This window comes from Ranitomeya imitator, chromosome 1 (genome assembly GCF_032444005.1).
Source record: "Ranitomeya imitator isolate aRanImi1 chromosome 1, aRanImi1.pri, whole genome shotgun sequence".
Lineage (NCBI taxonomy): Eukaryota > Metazoa > Chordata > Amphibia > Anura > Dendrobatidae > Ranitomeya > Ranitomeya imitator.
The window spans coordinates 1,057,456,211-1,057,475,329 of record NC_091282.1 but is presented as its reverse complement, the minus strand read 5'-3'; the positions used below and the strand labels follow the sequence as shown (position 1 = coordinate 1,057,475,329).

At 41.9% G+C, this 19,119-nt stretch overlaps 1 protein-coding gene across 2 annotated transcripts in view; it reads right to left on the bottom strand.

The window, feature by feature from the left end:
* The window catches only part of RXFP1 (relaxin family peptide receptor 1), a 578,825-nt gene that overhangs the window by 80,017 nt on the left and 479,689 nt on the right, over nucleotides 1-19,119 (bottom strand). For both annotated transcript variants that reach the window (XM_069744133.1, XM_069744134.1), the window contains 2 exons: nucleotides 11,302-11,373; nucleotides 11,136-11,207 (listed from right to left, as the gene is read on the bottom strand). In XM_069744133.1, coding sequence (XP_069600234.1) covers nucleotides 11,136-11,207; nucleotides 11,302-11,373 — 144 coding nt within the window. The remainder of the gene's footprint in view (nucleotides 1-11,135; nucleotides 11,208-11,301; nucleotides 11,374-19,119) is intronic.

Sequence of the window (19,119 nt, the reverse complement as noted above, 5' to 3'; positions counted from 1 at the left end):
GATGACATGTGCAGTATATAGGCTGTGACATTTGCAGTCAGGGTAAACCAGTGCATAGCAGCATGGACACGGGTGGGTATGCATGGTTTCTTTACCTTAGAAGCACTGTTGCCTGTACGCATATTTTAGCATAACCCCTTAACACATGAGGACGCAGCCAAATTTTGTTTTTTCAATTTCATTCTTTTCTCCCCTTTTTCAAATAGGTATAATCATTTTGTTTTTCCATCAACATACACGTCTGAGGGCTTGTTTGTTGTGGGACAAGTTGTAGTTTGTAGTTTTGAATTACCTCATTTTTTTATCATATAGAGTAGAAGAAAATGTCAAATTCTGCCATTATATTTTTGGATTTTATTGTGTTATTAGTGCAGCAAAAATGACCTGATATTTGATTTTCCAGGTCAATACTATTACAGTGATACCAAACAGGTACTGTGTTTTACTATGTCAGTGGCTTAAAAAAAATTATGATTTTTGTTAAAACTTTGTTAAAAATAAAGACCCATAAGAATTCTATTTCTCTGTCAATGGGGCTATGTTTTCACATGATGGTGTTTTTATTTACACCCTTTTTTGGGGGCAGATACAACTTATTGACTATTTTTGCAGTATTGAGGCTACGGAAAAACCTAATTTCTGGGGTTTTGATTTTTTTCCTCTTTACAACGATTACCGATGTGGTTTGCTAGTTTCATATTTTGATAGGACTTTTATGGATCTTGTGACACCAAATCTATATATATACTAGCTGAAGAGCCCGGCGTTGCCTGGGCATAGTAAATATCTGTGGTTAGTTATAGCATAGTAACATAGTAACATAGTAACATAGTTAGTAAGGCCGAAAAAAGACATTTGTCCATCCAGTTCAGCCTATATTCCATCATAATAAATCCCCAGATCTACGTCCTTCTACAGAACCTAATAATTGTATGATACAATATTGTTCTGCTCCAGGAAGACATCCAGGCCTCTCTTGAACCCCTCAACTGAGATTGCCATCACCACCTCCTCAGGCAAGCAATTCCAGATAGATAGCACCTCACTTCTCTTATTTTTCCATCACGCCTCTCATTTTCCCAATCACATCTTTCATTTTCCCCCTCATATCTCTCATTTTCTCCCTTACACCTCTCATTTTCTCCCTCACTCCTCTCATTCCCCCCTAACACTTGTCATTTCGACCTCACATCTGTCATTTTCCGATCACTCCACTATTTTCCCTCACTCCTCTCATTTTGCACTCACACCTTTTTCATTTTCACCTCAGTATATACATGTTTGTCATCTCCCTTATATATAGTATACACCTGTATGTCATCTCCTGTATATAGTATATACCTGTATGTCATCTCCCCTGTATATATAATATACCTGCTGTGTGTCATCTCCCCTGTATATAGTATATACCTGTATGTCATCTCCTTCTATAAATAGTATATAACGGTATGTCATCTCCTCCTGTATATAGTTTATACCTGTGTGTCATCTCCCCTGTATATAGTATATATCTGTGTGTCATCTCCTCCTGTATATAGTATGCGCGTGGCGATTTTTGAGCGGCGACTTTTGTGTTTCGACTTTTATGTGGCGAGATTGGTGTATTTGTGGTGAAATGTGTGCTGAGGGTAATATGTGTTCAAGCACGTGGTAGTGTGTGGCGCATTTTGTGTGTGTTGTGTGGTGAGTATCCCATGTCGGGGCCCCACCTTAGCAACTGTACGGTATATACTCTTTGGCGCCATCACTCTCATTCTTTAAGTCCCCCTTGTTCACATCAGGCAGCTGTCAATTTGCCTCCTACACTTTTCCTTTCATTTTTTCCCATTATGTAGATAGGGGCAAAATTGGTGAATTGGAAAGCGCGGGGTTAAAATTTCACCTCACAACATAGCCTATGACGCTCTCGGGTTCCAGACGTGTGACTGTGCAAAATTTTGTTGCTGTAGCTGCGACGCTTCCAACACTTTTCCTTTCACTTTTTCCCCATTATGTAGATAGGGGCAAAATTGTTTGGTGAATTGGAACGCGCGGGGTTAAAATTTCACCTCACAACGAAGCCTATGACGCTCTCAGGGTCCCGACGTGTGACTGTGCAAAATTTTGTTTCTGTAGATGCGACGCCTCCAACACTTTTCCTTTCATTTTTTTCCCCATTATGTAGATAGGGGCAAAATTGTTTGGTGAATTGGAAAGCGCGGGGTTAATATTTCACCTCACAACATAGCCTATGACACTCTCGGGGTCCAGACGTGTGACTGTGCAAAATTTTGTTGCTGTAGCTGCGACGCTTCCAACACTTTTCCTTTCACTTTTTTCCCCATTATGTAGATAGGGGCAAAATTGTTTGGTGAATTGGAACGCGCGGGGTTAAAATTTCACCTCACAACATAGCCTATGACGCTCTCGGTGTCCAGACATGTGACTGTGCAAAATTTTGTGGCTGTAGCTGCGACGCCTCCAACACTTTTCCTTTCACTTTTTCCCCATTATGTAGATAGGGGCAAAATTGTTTGGTGAATTGGAACGCGCGGGGTTAAAATTTCACCTCACAACGTAGCCTATGACGCTCTCAGGGTCCAGACGTGTGACTGTGCAAAATTTTGTTTCTGTAGCTGCGACGCCTCCAACACTTTTCCTTTCACTTTTTTCCCCATTATGTAGATAGGGGCAAAATTGTTTGGTGAATTGGAAAGCGCGGGGTTAATATTTCACCTCACAACATAGCCTATGACGCTGTCAGGGTCCAGACGTGTGACTGTGCAAAATTTTGTTGCTGTAGCTGCGACGCTTCCAACACTTTTCCTTTCACTTTTTTCCCCATTATGTAGATAGGGGCAAAATTGTTTGGTGAATTGGAACGCGCGGGGTTAAAATTTCGCCTCACAATATAGCCTATGACGCTCTCGGGGTCCAAACGTGTGACTGTGCAAAATTTTGTGGCTGTAGCTGCGACGGTGCAGATACCAATCCCGGACATACACACACACATACACACACACACACACACACACATTCAGCTTTATATAGTAGATATAAAGCTGAATGTGTGTGTGTGTGTGTGTATGTGTGTATGTCAGGGATTGGAAAGCTGAATGTGTGTGTGTGTGTATGTGTGTATGTCCGGGATTGGCATCTGCACCGTCGCAGCTACAGCCACAAAATTTTGCACAGTCACAAGTCTGGACCCCGAGAGCGTCATAGGCTATGTTGTGAGGCAAAATTTTAACCCCGCGCGTTCCAATTCACCAAACAATTTTGCCCCTATCTACATAATGGGGAAAAAAGTGAAAGGAAAAGTGTTGGAGGCGTCGCAGCCACAGCCACAAAATTTTGCACAGTCACAGGTCTGGTCCCTGAGAGCATCATAGGCTATGTTGTGAGGCGAAATTTTAACCCCGTGCTTTCCAATTCACCAATTTTGTCCCTATCTACATAATGGGGAAAAAGTGAAAGGAAAAGTGTTGGAGGCAAATTGACAGCTGCCAGATGTGAACAAGGGGGACTTAAAGAGTGAGAGCGATGGCGCCAAAGAGTATATACCGTACAGTTGCTAAGGTGGGGCCCCGACATGGGATACTCACCACACACGGGGATATGGACACACACAAAATGCGCCACACACTACCACGTGCTTGAACACATATACCACCCTCAGCACACATTTCACCACACATACACCAACCTCGCCACATAAAAGTCGAAACACAAAAGTCACCGCTCAAAACTCGCCACGCGCAAAACTCGCCACATGCAAAAACTAGGCTCACGCAAAACTCGCCACAAGTGCAAAACTCACCTCATGGAAAACTTGCCACACGCAAAACTTGCACACGCGGAAAAATTGCCACATGTACAAAAGTTGCAGCACATGCAAAAGTTGCCTCACACACAACTTGCACATATTCAAAAGGCACCACACATAAAACTCGCCATGCGCAAATCTCGCCATGCGCAAAACTTGCTGCACACAACTTGTTACACTAACCTGTCACATGCAACTCGACACACAAAAGTTGCTACATGCATGTTGCCACACAAAACTCATACGATACGATACGATACACTTTATTGATCCCGTGGGAAATTATGGTATCACAGCAGCACGACTTAAATCATAAAAAACATAAAGGAATTACATAGTTGACATGACAGTTTGTTGACAGAAGAACATTATACATTATACATTAGAATAGGACATACACAACGAGTGAACTGAAATGTAGAGAAATAAGTAGACTTTCACCTGTAGACAAAAGTCGCTACATGCATGTCGCCACACGCAACTCAACACACACAACTTGACAAACGAAACTCGCCCTAAAACACACACAAGTCTGGTATTATCCTTCAAAAATAAAAATTAGATTAATAAGCAGACAAACTACAAGAGCAACAAATGTACCATATAGGAAATACGGCAGCTGTCAGTCACATGACCTGTCTATTATGTGTATGTGTGAGCTAATATATACTGCCAGGGGGAGGGCTTCCTGTTGGCTGGGGATTTATCAGGCTGCCAATTTAGCTTACAAATACTGAGGTAAAAATACTGAGCAAATAATGGGTGAACGAGGTCTAATACAGGAGGAGATGACACACAGGTATGTACTATATACAGGGGAGATGACACACAGATATATACTATATAAAGGAGAGATGACACACAGGTATATACTATATAGAGGAGATGACATACAGGTACATACTATATACAGGAGGAGATGACACACAGGTATATACTATATACAGGAGCAGATGACCTACAGGTATATACTATATACAGGAGGAGATGACATACAGGTATATGCTATATATAGAAGATGACATACAGGTATATACTATATACAGGAGGAGATGACACACAGATATATACTATATACAGGGGAGATGACACACAGGTATATACTATATACAGGAGGAGATGACATACAGGTATATACTATATATAGAAGGAGATGACATACAGGTATATACTATATATAGGAGGAGATGACATACAGGTATATACTATATACAGGGGAGATGACACACAGCAGGTATATTATATATACAGGGGAGATGACATACAGGTATATACTATATACAGGAGATGACATACAGGTGTATACTATATATAAGGGAGATGACAAACATGTATATACTGAGGTGAAAATGAAAAGGTGTGAGTGCAAAATGAGAGGAGTGAGGGAAAATAGTGGAGTAATTGGAAAATGACAGATGTGGGGTTGAAAGAGGAGTGAGGGAAAATAGTGGAGTGATCGGAAAATGACAGATGTGAGGTCGAAATGACAAGTGTTAGGGGGGAATGAGAGGAGTGAGGGAGAAAATGAGAGGTGTAAGGGAGAAAATGAGAGATGTGAGGGGGTAAATGAGAGGCGTGATGGGAAAATAAGAGAAGTGACGTGCTATAACTAACCACAGATATTTACTATGCCCAGGCAACGCCGAGCTCTTCAGCTAGTAGTAGATAATTGTCTAAGGTCCACTTCCATCTGTTTTTCTGTTTGTCTGTCTGTCTGTTTGTCTGTCACGGAAATTCTGTGTCGCTGATTGGTCGCGGCCGGCTGGGCGCAGCCAATCAGCGACAGGCACAGTCTGGCCGTGAATTGCCAGAACAGCAGAAACCCCCCATTAACTGATCTAATGTTACAAACCACACCCCCATTGAATTCATCTAAGGGTTCAGTGATCATATTGACACCACATGTGCCTCACAGAATTGTATACCATTGGGCTGTGAGGAAAAAATAATTTTTTACAGCTAAAATGTTGTTTTAGCCCCAAGTTTAAAATATTTCTAAGGGCTAATAGAAAAAATTGGCCATCAGTTTTTTTGTAAAAATTTCTCCTGATTGCACAAATACCTTACACGTAATTGGGAAATACTTTTCAGGCACAGTGCAAAGCTCAGAAGGGAAGCAGTGCCATATTATAGTGCAGATTTTACTGTTATTATGCCATTACCCAATGGGAGAGCCCCTGAGTTGCCAGAACAGCAGAACCCACAATAAGTGACCGAATTTTACAAAGTACACCTATCAATGTACCGGGTGTCAGTTGCCATATTAGCTGATCACCCGGCGGCGATCGGCAGCTTCTGTGCTTGTACCTAGTACGTCCAAGGTCAGGTTGCACTTCTCAACCATGCTGTACCCAGTACGTCCAAGGTCGAGAAGGGGTTAAGGTGGTGTTTTTTACACCTAAAATGCTACCTACATCATTTATATAGGTAGTAGGCCACTTAGTGCCTATAAAAATCACATATATAGTATAGATTTAAGAGGTTTAGTTTCCATAAAAATATGCAAATGAGGGGGCTTTGGTGCACTGTTTATGTGGCCAAGAGTTCAGTATTTGGTGAGTTTTTTTTACCTCAGTATTTGTAAGACACAACCAGGAGTGGGTGATAAATACAGACGTGTTGACGTGTTTCTATTATACTTTTCCTCTGATTGTTCCACTTCTGGTTTTGGTTACAGATACTGAGGTGAAATACTGACCAGATACTGAATGTATTATACCTCTTGTCTACAGTATCGAGCAGGTGCAGCAGACAGGAGCCAGCCATGACAGCCATGTGAGGTCGGCTGCAAAGGAAGCAGTTAAAAGGAGTGAGGAAAGATAGAACATTGCTGTATATTACGTTCTTTTTTGTGTTTTTTTTAGAGCTCTTTCAGGTGGAATCTACCAAAAAAAAACTTTGCGTGCACATACTCTAACTCTGACAGGCAAACACTGCAAGACATTACTGCCGTGCCTATGAACTGATCAAAGGATTGTGGGGACAAGATTGTGGATAGTGGTGCAAAGAAGATGTAAAAAACAAATGGTGTTGTTAAAAAAAAAAAAACCAAGAAATTAATTTAAAAAAATTTTCAAAATTAGTATCACCACATCTGTAGCAAACTGCAATGTAAAATAAATGTTTTACTGCCCACCTGGATCACGGGTTATTGCCGCAAGGCATTACTGGGAACGGAGCATCGTGAGGAGCATCGCTAAAGGCCTGGGCTGGATCCGGGGGCCGCCGGAAGGTGAGTATATAAATATTTTTTACAGGGATATGGTGCCCACATTGCTATATACTACGTGGGCTGCGTTATATACTATGTGGGCTGTGTTATATACTGCGTGAGCTGTGTTATATACTGCGTGGGCTGTCTTATATACTACGTCACTGTGCTATATACTACGTGGCTGTGCAATATACTACGTGGCCTGTGCAATATACTAAGTCGCTGTGTTATATACTACGTGGCCTGTGTTATATACTGGGTGGCCTGTGTTATATACTGCATGGGCTGTGTTATATACTGCGTGGGCTGTGTTATATACTACATCGCTGTGCTATATACTATGTGGCTGTGCTATATACTATGTGGCAGTGTTATATACTATGTGGGCTGTGTTATATACTGCCTGGCCTGTGCTATATACTACGTGGGCTGTGCTATATACTACATGGGCTGTGCTATATACTACGTGGGCTGTGCTATATACTAAGTAGGCTGTGTTATATACTGCGTGGGCTGTTATATACTGCGTGCTATATAATACATGGCTGTGCTATATAATACGTGGCTGTGCAATATACTACATGGCTGTGCAATATACTACGTTGCTGTGTTATATACTACGTAGCTGTGCTATATACTACATGGCTGTGCTATATACTACGTGGCTGTGCTATATACTACGTGGCTGTGCTATATACTACGTGGGCTGTGTTATATGCTACGTGGGCTGTGAGACTCTTTCGCCTGGGGCCCTCAAAAACCTGGTGCTGGCCCTGGCTTCACTGATTGGTCGGGCCCGGCCGGCCGCGAACAATCAGCGACAGATGCAGTCCGGCCGCGAATTGGCACGGGATTTGAACAACGCTTTGCTAATTGGTCACGCCCGGCCGGCTGAATCCTGTGTATTCATTGCATTATTCTGAAATCTTCATAAATAAACTAAATACATATTCTAGAATACCCGATCGGTCCACCATCCAGTATGTATATATTTTAGAATTTTTACATTTCTTTACTTTTAACTGTAGAAAGATGTGAGATTTTAACTTGTATGTTGCATTTTATTTATAATATTCTTTTATATTTTTACATTTTATTTTAGCTTTTCACTTCATTTTTTATCATCTTAGTGGCCTTGAACCTGTAACCTGTTAACTGCTTGTATATACAGCTGTAAAAGTCTGTAAAATTCACAGTCTCCTGTGATGCCCAGGCTATGGCTGGACATCACAGAGAACTAACTTGACAGGCATGCATCACAGATGGGTTAGTGAGTGTTCGAGCAAATGCCCGGGTAGGTTTGCATCGCTTTAGTACTGCTGTCAATGATTGACAGTGGATTTGAAAAGCTTAACCAAAGTAACCTTAGCTCTGATCATCACTGCTGTTAAAGGCAGGTTCCAGCTGTATAATATAGCCAGCATCAGCCCTTTGTGTAGCAGGCTCAGCTCCAGAGTCCGCTCCAAACACCATAACACACCTCATGATGCATATGTAAACCCGTCATAAAGCGTTAAGGGGTAAAATAGCAAACTCATAAACTGGAGAGCTCATATTACCAAGAAACAGGTTCTCAAGTGGCATACAATACTAGCCAGGATACATCTGATTTATTATAATGTGCCTGTGGCAGGACAATGACCCCAACACGTTCAAAGTCACAAATATCTTCTTAAAGGTGTTGTCCAGTCTTCTGGTGAAAGTCTCTGTAACCGCAGACCTCGGGAATCCAGGCAGCACATGCATCACATGCTGTCAGAATCCTCTGGTGTTGCTGCTGAGACTGGGAGGTCACATGACCTCAAGTATGTGATTTGTATACTTACAGGCACATTCCAACTAGACATGAGCAGCCTCCTTCTAGTCGGAATGTGGCCGGAAATATGTAAATAGTATACTAGTGATCAAGTGACCACTTGGTGAATCCTGAGAGTTTGTGGTGCGCATGCTGTGAGGATTCAGAAGTCTGTAGTCCCATAGCATGACTGCAGACTTCCACCACAAGATCGGACAACCCTTTTAAATTGAAAATGCTTAATATCTCCATTTTAATAAAAAAAACACATTTCCAAATGTTTGTAGAGCACTTTCAGGGCTGATTTTGCTATTTCTCCACACACTCCTACATGTACTTTCAATGACTGGTAAATATAAAAATGTATAAAGCCAAATATAGATTGACAAGGGGTTCTCTCTTGGGAGCAAATCCATGATTAAGACATCAAGTCGAAACGCGTCGGAATAACGCTGCCACTCCATGAATTTTTTATGCGTGATGCTGTGCAATACTTTTTGAGTGGTTTACCATTATCTATATTTTAAATATGAAGAAATAAATAACAGTTTTACTTGAATTTCCTGCTGGACCTTTTTTTTTCTTGTGGACTGTGTGCTCCTACCTCTTTGCAGGAACAAATGAGAGGTGGCAGATTTCCAGGTGAGCTGACTACTTGTGTGTTTTTAATAAATCTGTCATGTACACAGTCCCATAGAATATCATAAGTATGAGTGTTATCCATGAAAACCATGGATAGCCCTTATCTGAGAAAAAAATGGTCTTGTGCATGAGCCAAAATAATGATTCCATACTGGCAGAAAGTGATTTAGAATGTCATTAATGCTGCTCTGCATTTATATTAACGTATGGTTTGTTGAGATATGGAATGACTTACTGGGCTACAATAATAATAAAGGAAATATATACTTGTTATAATGACCTGACCGTCACAGTAATAATTACAAGGCATGCAAGGATAGTGCTGCTGTCCATGACTACTATGCTTATCATAGTAGTTTTCTGATTGGGACAGTATTTTCTATGTCCTATGAAATAATTATTATGATCTTTATTGAAAAAAGCAATACAAAAGCAGTACATCCACAATGTGATGCCAGCACAGAGACCGCTATATACAGTATCTCTTTAACCGGAAGCTATCCCTAAGCATTTAATATCATGTCATGTCAAAATAATGTCATGGAATAATCACTATAATGAACATGTACCTAAAATTTAACTTACAGAGGCTCACTTAGAGATTACTTTTTACATTCCCTTACAGACATCCCTCCTGGGGACTAACATATTTTCAATGTCTTCTGCAGTAATGATAACCTTTACGAGAAAAAAAATGAAGCAACACATCCACAACAGAATTCCAGTATAGTAGCTGCTCTTTAAAGGTACCCTGTCCCCAAACATTCAAAGTAATTAACTTTGAAGCACACTTAAAAAGGACATTTCACCAGGTTGAGCATGTTAAATTGTACACATCGTGGAATAGTCTACTACGTACAATTGCGCACAGCTATGTGTCATTAAAAACACCTCTTGCAACCTTCATCTCACAGCAGTCAGTGTTGAGTGAGGGGGAGTAGAGCAGAGCTATGTACCATTATAAAATATCTTGCAGCTCTCCTCTCACGACACTGTCAGCTCCACTCTCCCCTCAACCCACACTGACTGCAATGGGTAAAAGATATAAGAAGTGTTTGTAAGCTCTGCTTTACTATAGATGCCAGCAGTTAGATCAAGGAGGAGAGCAGGGCTGTATGTGATTACATGACTAACAGGAGAAAACCTGTTCTTATCTTCTGGGAGAATGTTCTTTTTTTCTTGCATGACATCTCCTGCTTCTATTGGTCGGCATAATACAGAGGAAAAAGTACACTACCCTAGGAAGGAATCTGTGGTAACGCCACCCTTTGTGTTAGCATAAATTAGACTCTAAACTTTACAATGGAGGTGAGAAGTAGAAAATAAGACATTTTTTTTCAACTTGGCAACCCCTATTCCATGATGTATCCAGTTTAACATGCTCAAACTGGTGAAAAGTCCTCTTTAAGAAATATTATTTATGAAGAATGCGTAACTCAAAGTAACATAAAGAAAAAGTATCACCCAGAGAACCTTTCTTTTTTTGGATTAGTTTAAAAGCATCTCTCCTGACAAATGTAACATAAGAAATAGAAGGTTAAATTGGCATAGCAAACCTTTATAACGAGTCGTACACACACAAAAAACTCCTCCAGAAATAAAAAAGCCTAACATAATTTCTAATTACCAAAAATATGGTTCCAATGTAAAAAGTAAAAAAAAAAAAGAAGAAAACTTACAACCATTCTAGGGTATGAAGATATCGGAAGACTCCAGGCTTGAGCGTTGATATTAAATTGTGACTTAAGTAACTGCAAAAAATAAACATACCATAGCTGAGTAGGAAATGTGTCTATTAGCTGCCAATTCTAGACATGACATGACAAATATCACTCTGGCACTTACAGTTTTGTTAAATTATGGAGTCCTCTGAATGCATTCACAGAAATGATCTTAATCCTGTTGTGCTGTAGATACCTATTAAAATTCAGAGGAAATATATTTACCGCTAAGAAACTCTAGCAGATGTTGCTGATATGTTGAAGAACACTAGATGGCATTACAGAATACAGAAATAATGAATGTACAATCAACCAACTATACAGCGTGATGCAGCATTCACAAGGATAATCAAATTCGCACAATTTCAATTTTACCCCAATGCAGTGTTCCCCAACTCCAGTCCTCAAGAGCCACCAACGGGTCATGTTTTCAGGATTTCCTCAGTATTGCCCAGGTGAAAGACTTGTTGCCTGTGCCTGCAATTATCACCTGAGCAATACAAAGGAAATCCTGAAAACCTGACCTGTTGGTGGCTCTTGAGGGCTGGAGTTGGGAACACTGCCCCAATGCATAGTCTTCCCATTTTGTAATCAATTGCTAGATTAAAAATCACTTTGACAGTCTACCTTTATGCATAAATTTGTCTGAGGCAGTTTGGAATTGATGCAGGAAAAAATCTAAGTAATGTTTTGAAAATGATATACTGAATTCAGTTTTAAACTATATTTAACGTTGATGTTACATCAGCCGCAGATTCACCTATTGTTAAAGGGCTCGTCCGGTCTTTTTCAGAAGTCTGTAGTCACTGAAAGCATCGTATGCTGTCAGGATTCTCCGATGCTGCCGATGAGAGTGGGTGGTCTCGTAACCTCATGTAAGAGATCTGCATATGTGATCATGTGCTGACTAGACAGGCATGCCTCACTTTGTACAAGTTTATTGAGTGAAGCCATGCATGTCTAGTTGGAATGTGGCCGGAAGTATGCAGATCACATACTTGTGGTCACGTGACCATCTGCTCTTGCTAACAACACTGGAGAATCCTGACTTGTGGTGTGCACGCTGTAAGAATTCAGAAGTCTGTAGTCACATAGAGTGACTGGAGACTTTTATCAAAGGACCAGACAACTCATTTAATCTAAGCCTTAGATAAAAGTTGTTTAAACCACGCTGATTTCAGCAAACTCAGCTAACCATATAATACGTATGGGGTCTCTCATCTCTACCCCTGATGTTGGAGAAATAAAGGGCCAGGCTGTTTAAATTTAAATCTGATTTTGTTCTCCATTATATAGGTCTTCCCTGCTCCACCTATTTAGACCTTTAGTGACAACCAATACGTCTTTTTACTGTGATAAAAGAGACTAGCATCCCCCGATAGGTGACAATCCTGGACCTGTTAGATGTGCACTATAGCTGACAACTCGCTCCATCAGCCACGATTGCTGATGACGAGCGAATATACTCGTTACTCGAGATTTCTCAAGCACGCTCGAGGGTCCTCTGAATATTTTTTAGTGCTCGGAGATTTAGTTTTTCTTGCCACAGCTGAATGATTTACATCTGTTAGCCAGCATAAGTACATGTGGGGATTCCCTAGCAAACAGGCAACCCCCACATGTACTTATGCTGGCTAACAGATGTAAATCATTCAGCTGCGGCAAGAAAAACGAAATCTCCGAGCACTAAAAAATATTCGAAGGACCCCCGAGCATGCTCGAGAAATCTGGAGTAATGAGTATATTCGCTCATCACTAGCCACGATCAGAGTTGTCACCAATTATGGTTGTTTAACCCCTTAAATGCTGCTTTTAAACCTTCTATAATGCCAACAAAATAAAACCACATTTTACAAATGGTGTGATGTAAAGCAAATATGTGGGAAATGTTATTTATTTGTGGTTTTTCTGTGCTAAGACTATGTGGATTAGACCGGGGTCACACGCAACGTATAAAAAATCAGTCCGTTTTCCACGGACGAGAATCGCACAAATGTTTCATGAACAGTGATCCGTGTGCAATGGGAGGATGCGATTTTTTCTCCAAAAAGTATCCATGTGTCATCCGTATGACATCCGTATGACATTCGTATGGCGAGATTTTCTCGCCGGCTTGCAAAATGGACATATAATGGATCCATGGGCTCAAATATTCGTGAAAACATATATACAGTCTATATATATATATATCTATATATAAATATATATATATATATATATATATATATATATATATATATGAAAAAAATAAGAAAAGCAGCACAAAAAATAAAGAAAAAAGTGGACTTTATTGCCTGAACGGCGTGGCCACGCCGTTCAGGCAATAAAGTCCACTTTTTTCTTTATTTTTTGTGCTGCTTTTCTTATTTTTTTCATATTGTTGGAAGCCATTGGATCACTGGCTGGGAAAGCTTTGCACTACATTAAGGTATTCCGTAGATGCTGTTCCAATTTTTTTCTATATATATATATATATATATATACATATATATATATATATATATCTATCTATATCAGTGTTAGTGACATATATATATATATATATATATATATTTCATACAGAGCTAGATAGCAGAAAAGCCGGTAATTCAATTGTCGGCTCAGGGCCGGCTCCAGGTTTTTGAGGGCCCCGGGCAAAAGAGCCTCAGTGGGCCCCCTCTTTAACACATACCACGATTCATGATGCACAGATACAGCAGAGAAATATACCACAGCCAAGTAGCATATAACACAACCCACGTAGCATATAACACAGCCCACGTAGCATATAGCACAGCCCACGTAGTATATAGCACAGCCCACATAGTATATAGCACAGCCCACACAATGCATAACACAGCTCACCTAATGTATGGCACAGGCCACGCAGTATATAACACAGCCAAGCAGTATATAACACAGCCACGTAGTATATAACACAGCCCACACAGTATATAACACAGCCCACGCGGTACATAACACACCCCACGCGGTACATAACATAGCCCACGCGGTATATACCACAGCCCACGCGGTATATAGCACAGCCCACGCGGTATATAGCACAGCCCATGGGGTATATAACACAGCCCACGCAATATATAACACAGCCCACGCAATATATAACACAGCCACGTAGTATATAACACAGCCACGCAGTATATAACACAGCCATGCAGTATATAACACAGCCACGCAGTATATAACACAGCCACGCAGTATATAACACAGCCACGCAGTATATAACACAGCCACGCAGTATATAACACAGCCACGCAGTATATAACACAGCCACGCAGTATATAACACAGCCACGCAGTATATAACACAGCCCACGCAGTATATAACACAGCCACGCAGTATATAACACAGCCACGTAGTATATAACACAGCCACGCAGTATATAACACAGCCATGCAGTATATAACACAGCCACGCAGTATATAACACAGCCACGCAGTATATAACAGCCCACGTGACGTAGTATACAGCACAGCGCACGTAGTATAGCACAGCCCCGTGACGTAGTAATACTAGTATATAACACACACCGCCCCCACGTAGTATATAATAATATAATAACAGAGCCAGCCATTTAGTATATACAGTCAGTAGTAGTCTATGCCTTTAGTCTGTATGATGCAAGTTGCAACATTTGAGATTTGGAAAGTAAATGGGTCAGTGTTCAGTGTTCTCTTCTGACTATCTATGGGGGGGATACAATAGGGAGGGGAAATAGCCTCAGAGACCCTCAGTCTACATGATGACCTAACTCATCAGGATCAGAAACCAGGAAAGGCCTGGTTCACAACAAACTCTGAATGAAGCAAGCAAAACAGCTTGGCATTAGGATGCACGCAGCAGGCCCAGGCTCAGCAGGCTGCATCCCATTCCCCCCCCACTCCCTCCCCCGCAATGCGCAGCGTTGGGACTGTCACCGAAGACGAGTCACTCACTCACTGTCACTGCCTGCTTCACTCGGCGCCGTCACCCTCATTGTGGACACGGAGAGAGTGCACCGACTGTGCACCTCCTGAGTCCCGACTCCTTACTGCAGCTGCTGCTTGTCTTCTCCTGCTTGGCGCTGCCGCTGCTGGAGCCTGGACCTGTCCTGGAAGTGGAATGGAACCAACACGAACGGACGGAATTGACGTGATCCGATGATCTCTTATTCTCTGTGCACTTCTTGCAGGCTCTTAGGATGACGAGCCCACCGGAAGTGACAGGACAGATAAACCGGCGTCACCTGGAAGTGACTCTCTTTGCATTGTATCCATGGTGACGGGCCAGCAGAGGTGAGTATTGCAGCTGCGCAGCGCCAGGCTTCAGCGAAACCCTTAGATCTCTGCGCCGCCTGCTTCCGAGTCGCTGCCGGGCGCCGGGGATGAGGGATTTGAATGACTGAGTAGTCCAAGCTCCATACACCGCACCCTCCTGCTTACCTGATGTTGTAACGGATTTTTATCTGTCTATGTTTTCCATTAAAATTCACGCTTTCCACTGCTGAATTGGGGTGAGTGCCGCATATTTTCTTTCTTATGTGCATACTACCATAAATGGGCCCCCCCGGCTCGCCAGGGCCCCGGCACTTGCCTGGGTACGCCGGGTGCTGACGCCGGCCCTGTGTCGGCTTTTGCTAAATCCTTACCGAACTCGACAGGATATGAGACATGATTTACATACAGTAATACAGTAAGCCATTGCATATTGATTATATTTTTATATATCTCTCACTAATAATGTTAGTAGTGTGTGTGTGCAAAATTTGGGAGCTGTAGGGGTTAAACTGAAGGATTAATGCACGGAAAAAACTGGCGTGGGCTCCCGTGCAATTTTCTCCGCCAGAGAGAGAAAGCAAGTGACTGAGGGCAGATATTAATAGCCTGGAGAGGGTCCATGGTTATTGGCCCCCCCTGGTTAAAACATCTGCCCCCAGCCACCCCAGAAAAGGAAGATCTGTAAGATGCGCCTATTCATGCACTTGGCCACTCTGTTCCCACTCCCGAGTAGCTTTGGGATATGGGGTAATAAGGAGTTAATGTCACTTTGCTAATGTAAGGTGACATTAAGCCAGGTTAATAATGGAGAGATGTCAATAAAACACCTATCCATTATTAATCCAATAGTAATAAAGGGTTAAAAATACTGCCCTATGACATTAGCATATGGGGTAATAACGGGTGAATGTCACCTTGCTATTGTAAGGTGACATTAAGCCTGGTTGATAAAGGAGAGGTGTCAATAGACACCTCTCCATTATTAAGCCACTAGTCTGAATGGGTTAAAAAAAAACACACACACATTAAGAATAAAGAATTTTAATGAAATAAACAAACAGGTTTTATTATTGTTATTGTACGCTCAATCCAACCTTAGACCCTCGTTCTCCTGTAAAAAATTCCAAAATAAAAAAGCAACAATATCCCATACCTGTCCGCCGTACAGTCAAGTCCCACGCGTAATCCATCTGAAGGGGTTAAATACATTTACAACCAGGAGCGTTGCTAATGCTGCTGCTCCAGACTGTAAAAGACTGGTGAATGAATGAAATGCAGGGGGTGGAGTTTCGGTAACTAGCGGTACCATCACCGAAGCTGCACCCCCTGGCGGCATGAACTCTGTAGTGTGGGAAAGTTTCTGAATATTTTCCCACACTACAGAGTTCATATGAGTTCATGCCGCCAGGGGCGCAGCTTCGGTGACGGCACCGAAGGTGAAAATCTGCCCTGGTCGCTGCTTATTACAAGACACTAAACAGTAAGAAACCAGGAGCTCATCTGCCATTTTCAGCTGTGACATTACACATTCATGGTAATCTCTCACCAGGTTTTGGCCATCTAATCTGAGAGCACTATAATTTAGGAGCAGAGATCCTGATTACAGTGATTTGTCACTTACTGGGTTGTATTTTACTGTTTCAATACAATCAGTGTTTTATCAGTAGTAGATTATCATTACAATACACCTTGGCGTTTTCAGGCTAGTCCAACCCCTCCCCCAGCACTGATTAGCAGTAGTGCTGAGCGAGTGTACTCGTTGCTCGGGTGACCTCTGAGTATTTATGGCTGCTCGGAGATTTAGTTTTCATCGCGGCAGCTGGATGATATGCAGCTACTAGCCAGCTTGATTACATGTGGGAATTCCCTAGCAGCCAGGCAACCCCCACATGTACTCAGCCTGGCTAGTAGCTGTAAATCATTCAGCTGCCATGATGAAAACTAAATCTCCGAGCAGTCATAAATAGTCGGAGGTCACCCGAGCAACGAGTACACTCGCTCAGCACTAATTAGCAGCTCTCTGTCACTATACAATGTACACAGGAAGTTGTGGTGAGGGTCGGTTATAGGCAGATCAACAACTGAGCTCTGCAGCAGAGAAAACGGTGACTTCATCATAGCTGCTGCATCCAGTAAACTAAGTGACACATCACTGGAATCAGGGTCTCTGTCCCTATCTCAAGCTGCTGCCACATTTCATAGCAAAATTCTGCTGACATATTCCCTTTAAACAGAGCTGTGTTGTTCCTCATAAGCTGACAACAGCTGATCTGTATCCCTGCTGTGTGTTGGTCACTGCAGCAATCTGATGTTGATGACCTATCCCGAAGGTAGGTTCACATTATTACATTTCCAGCTACTTTAGCTCCTAACCGACATTGGAAGTATTGAGGCTATACGTCCAGGTACACCCAGGCGATATTGCGCACACAGAGGCTGTATGCATGTGATTGCCGCCGGGTTGATTCTGACAACTGACACTCGGCACTCAGTGCAGGAGCAGTGCCCGCAGCACTCCTGGCACTTTAACCCCCTAAATACTGCATTTCTTAGAGATCGCAGCATTTAACAGGTGTACAGAGGGAGGGAGCCCCCTTTGAACTCCGAACGGCGCTCCCGCGTTGTCATATTGGGGCTCAATTGTTGCCATGGTGACCCAATGTCGTCATAACGACAGGCTATGGCAAACAACTCAGACCATGCGCAGAGCAAGGTTTCAGGGGCTTGTGTCAGTGCTGCACTGACAGTTACAATCCATTGCAATGCTCGTGCATTGAAATGGGTTATAACTGCAATCAGGCTGCTGAAATGGATAGTCCCATAGTCCCAAAAAAGTAAAAAAAATTGTAAAAATATATAAGAATACATTTTTGAAAAAAAAAAAAGTAAAACCAAATCTTTTTGATATCAGTGCGTCCGTGATGACCCACTCCATAGAACTGTCCCACTAGTTAACCTTTTTAGTGAACACCATAAAAAAAATAAAAAAACTGGGGGGAAAACCATGCTTTTTCATCATATTGTCAAACAAAAAGTAGAAAAAAGCAACAAACAAAAAGATGAATGTAAATACAAAAGGTACCACTGAAAACAACATCATCTCGTCCAGGGCCGGACTTGGACTAAAATTCAGCCCTGGCATTTGAAGTTACACAGGCCCACTAGTCGCATGGTGACTGTATAATATCTTTGTACACTTGTAGGTTACAAGAAGTGAGAGGAGTACACGACTATATAACATATAATCACAGCTGTATCCAGCATTTCAGCTCAGCCCCCATAGAATGTAATACAGCACAGCCCCCATAGAATGTAATACAGCACAGCCCCCATAGAATGTAATACAGCACAGCCCCCATAGAATGTAATGCAGCACAGCCCCCATAGAATGTAATACAGCACAGCCCCCATAGAATGTAATACAGCACAGCCCCCATAGAATGTAATGCAGCACAGCCCCATAGAATGTAATACAGCACAGCCCCATAGAATGTAATACAGCACAGCCCCCATAGAATGTAATACAGCACAGCCCCCATAGAATGTAATAGAGCACAGCCCCCATAGAATGTAGTACAGCACAGCCCCCATAGAATGTAATGCAGCACAGCCCTCATAGAATGTAATACAGTACAGCCCCATAGAATGTAATGCAGCACAGCCCCCATAGAATGTAATGCAGCACA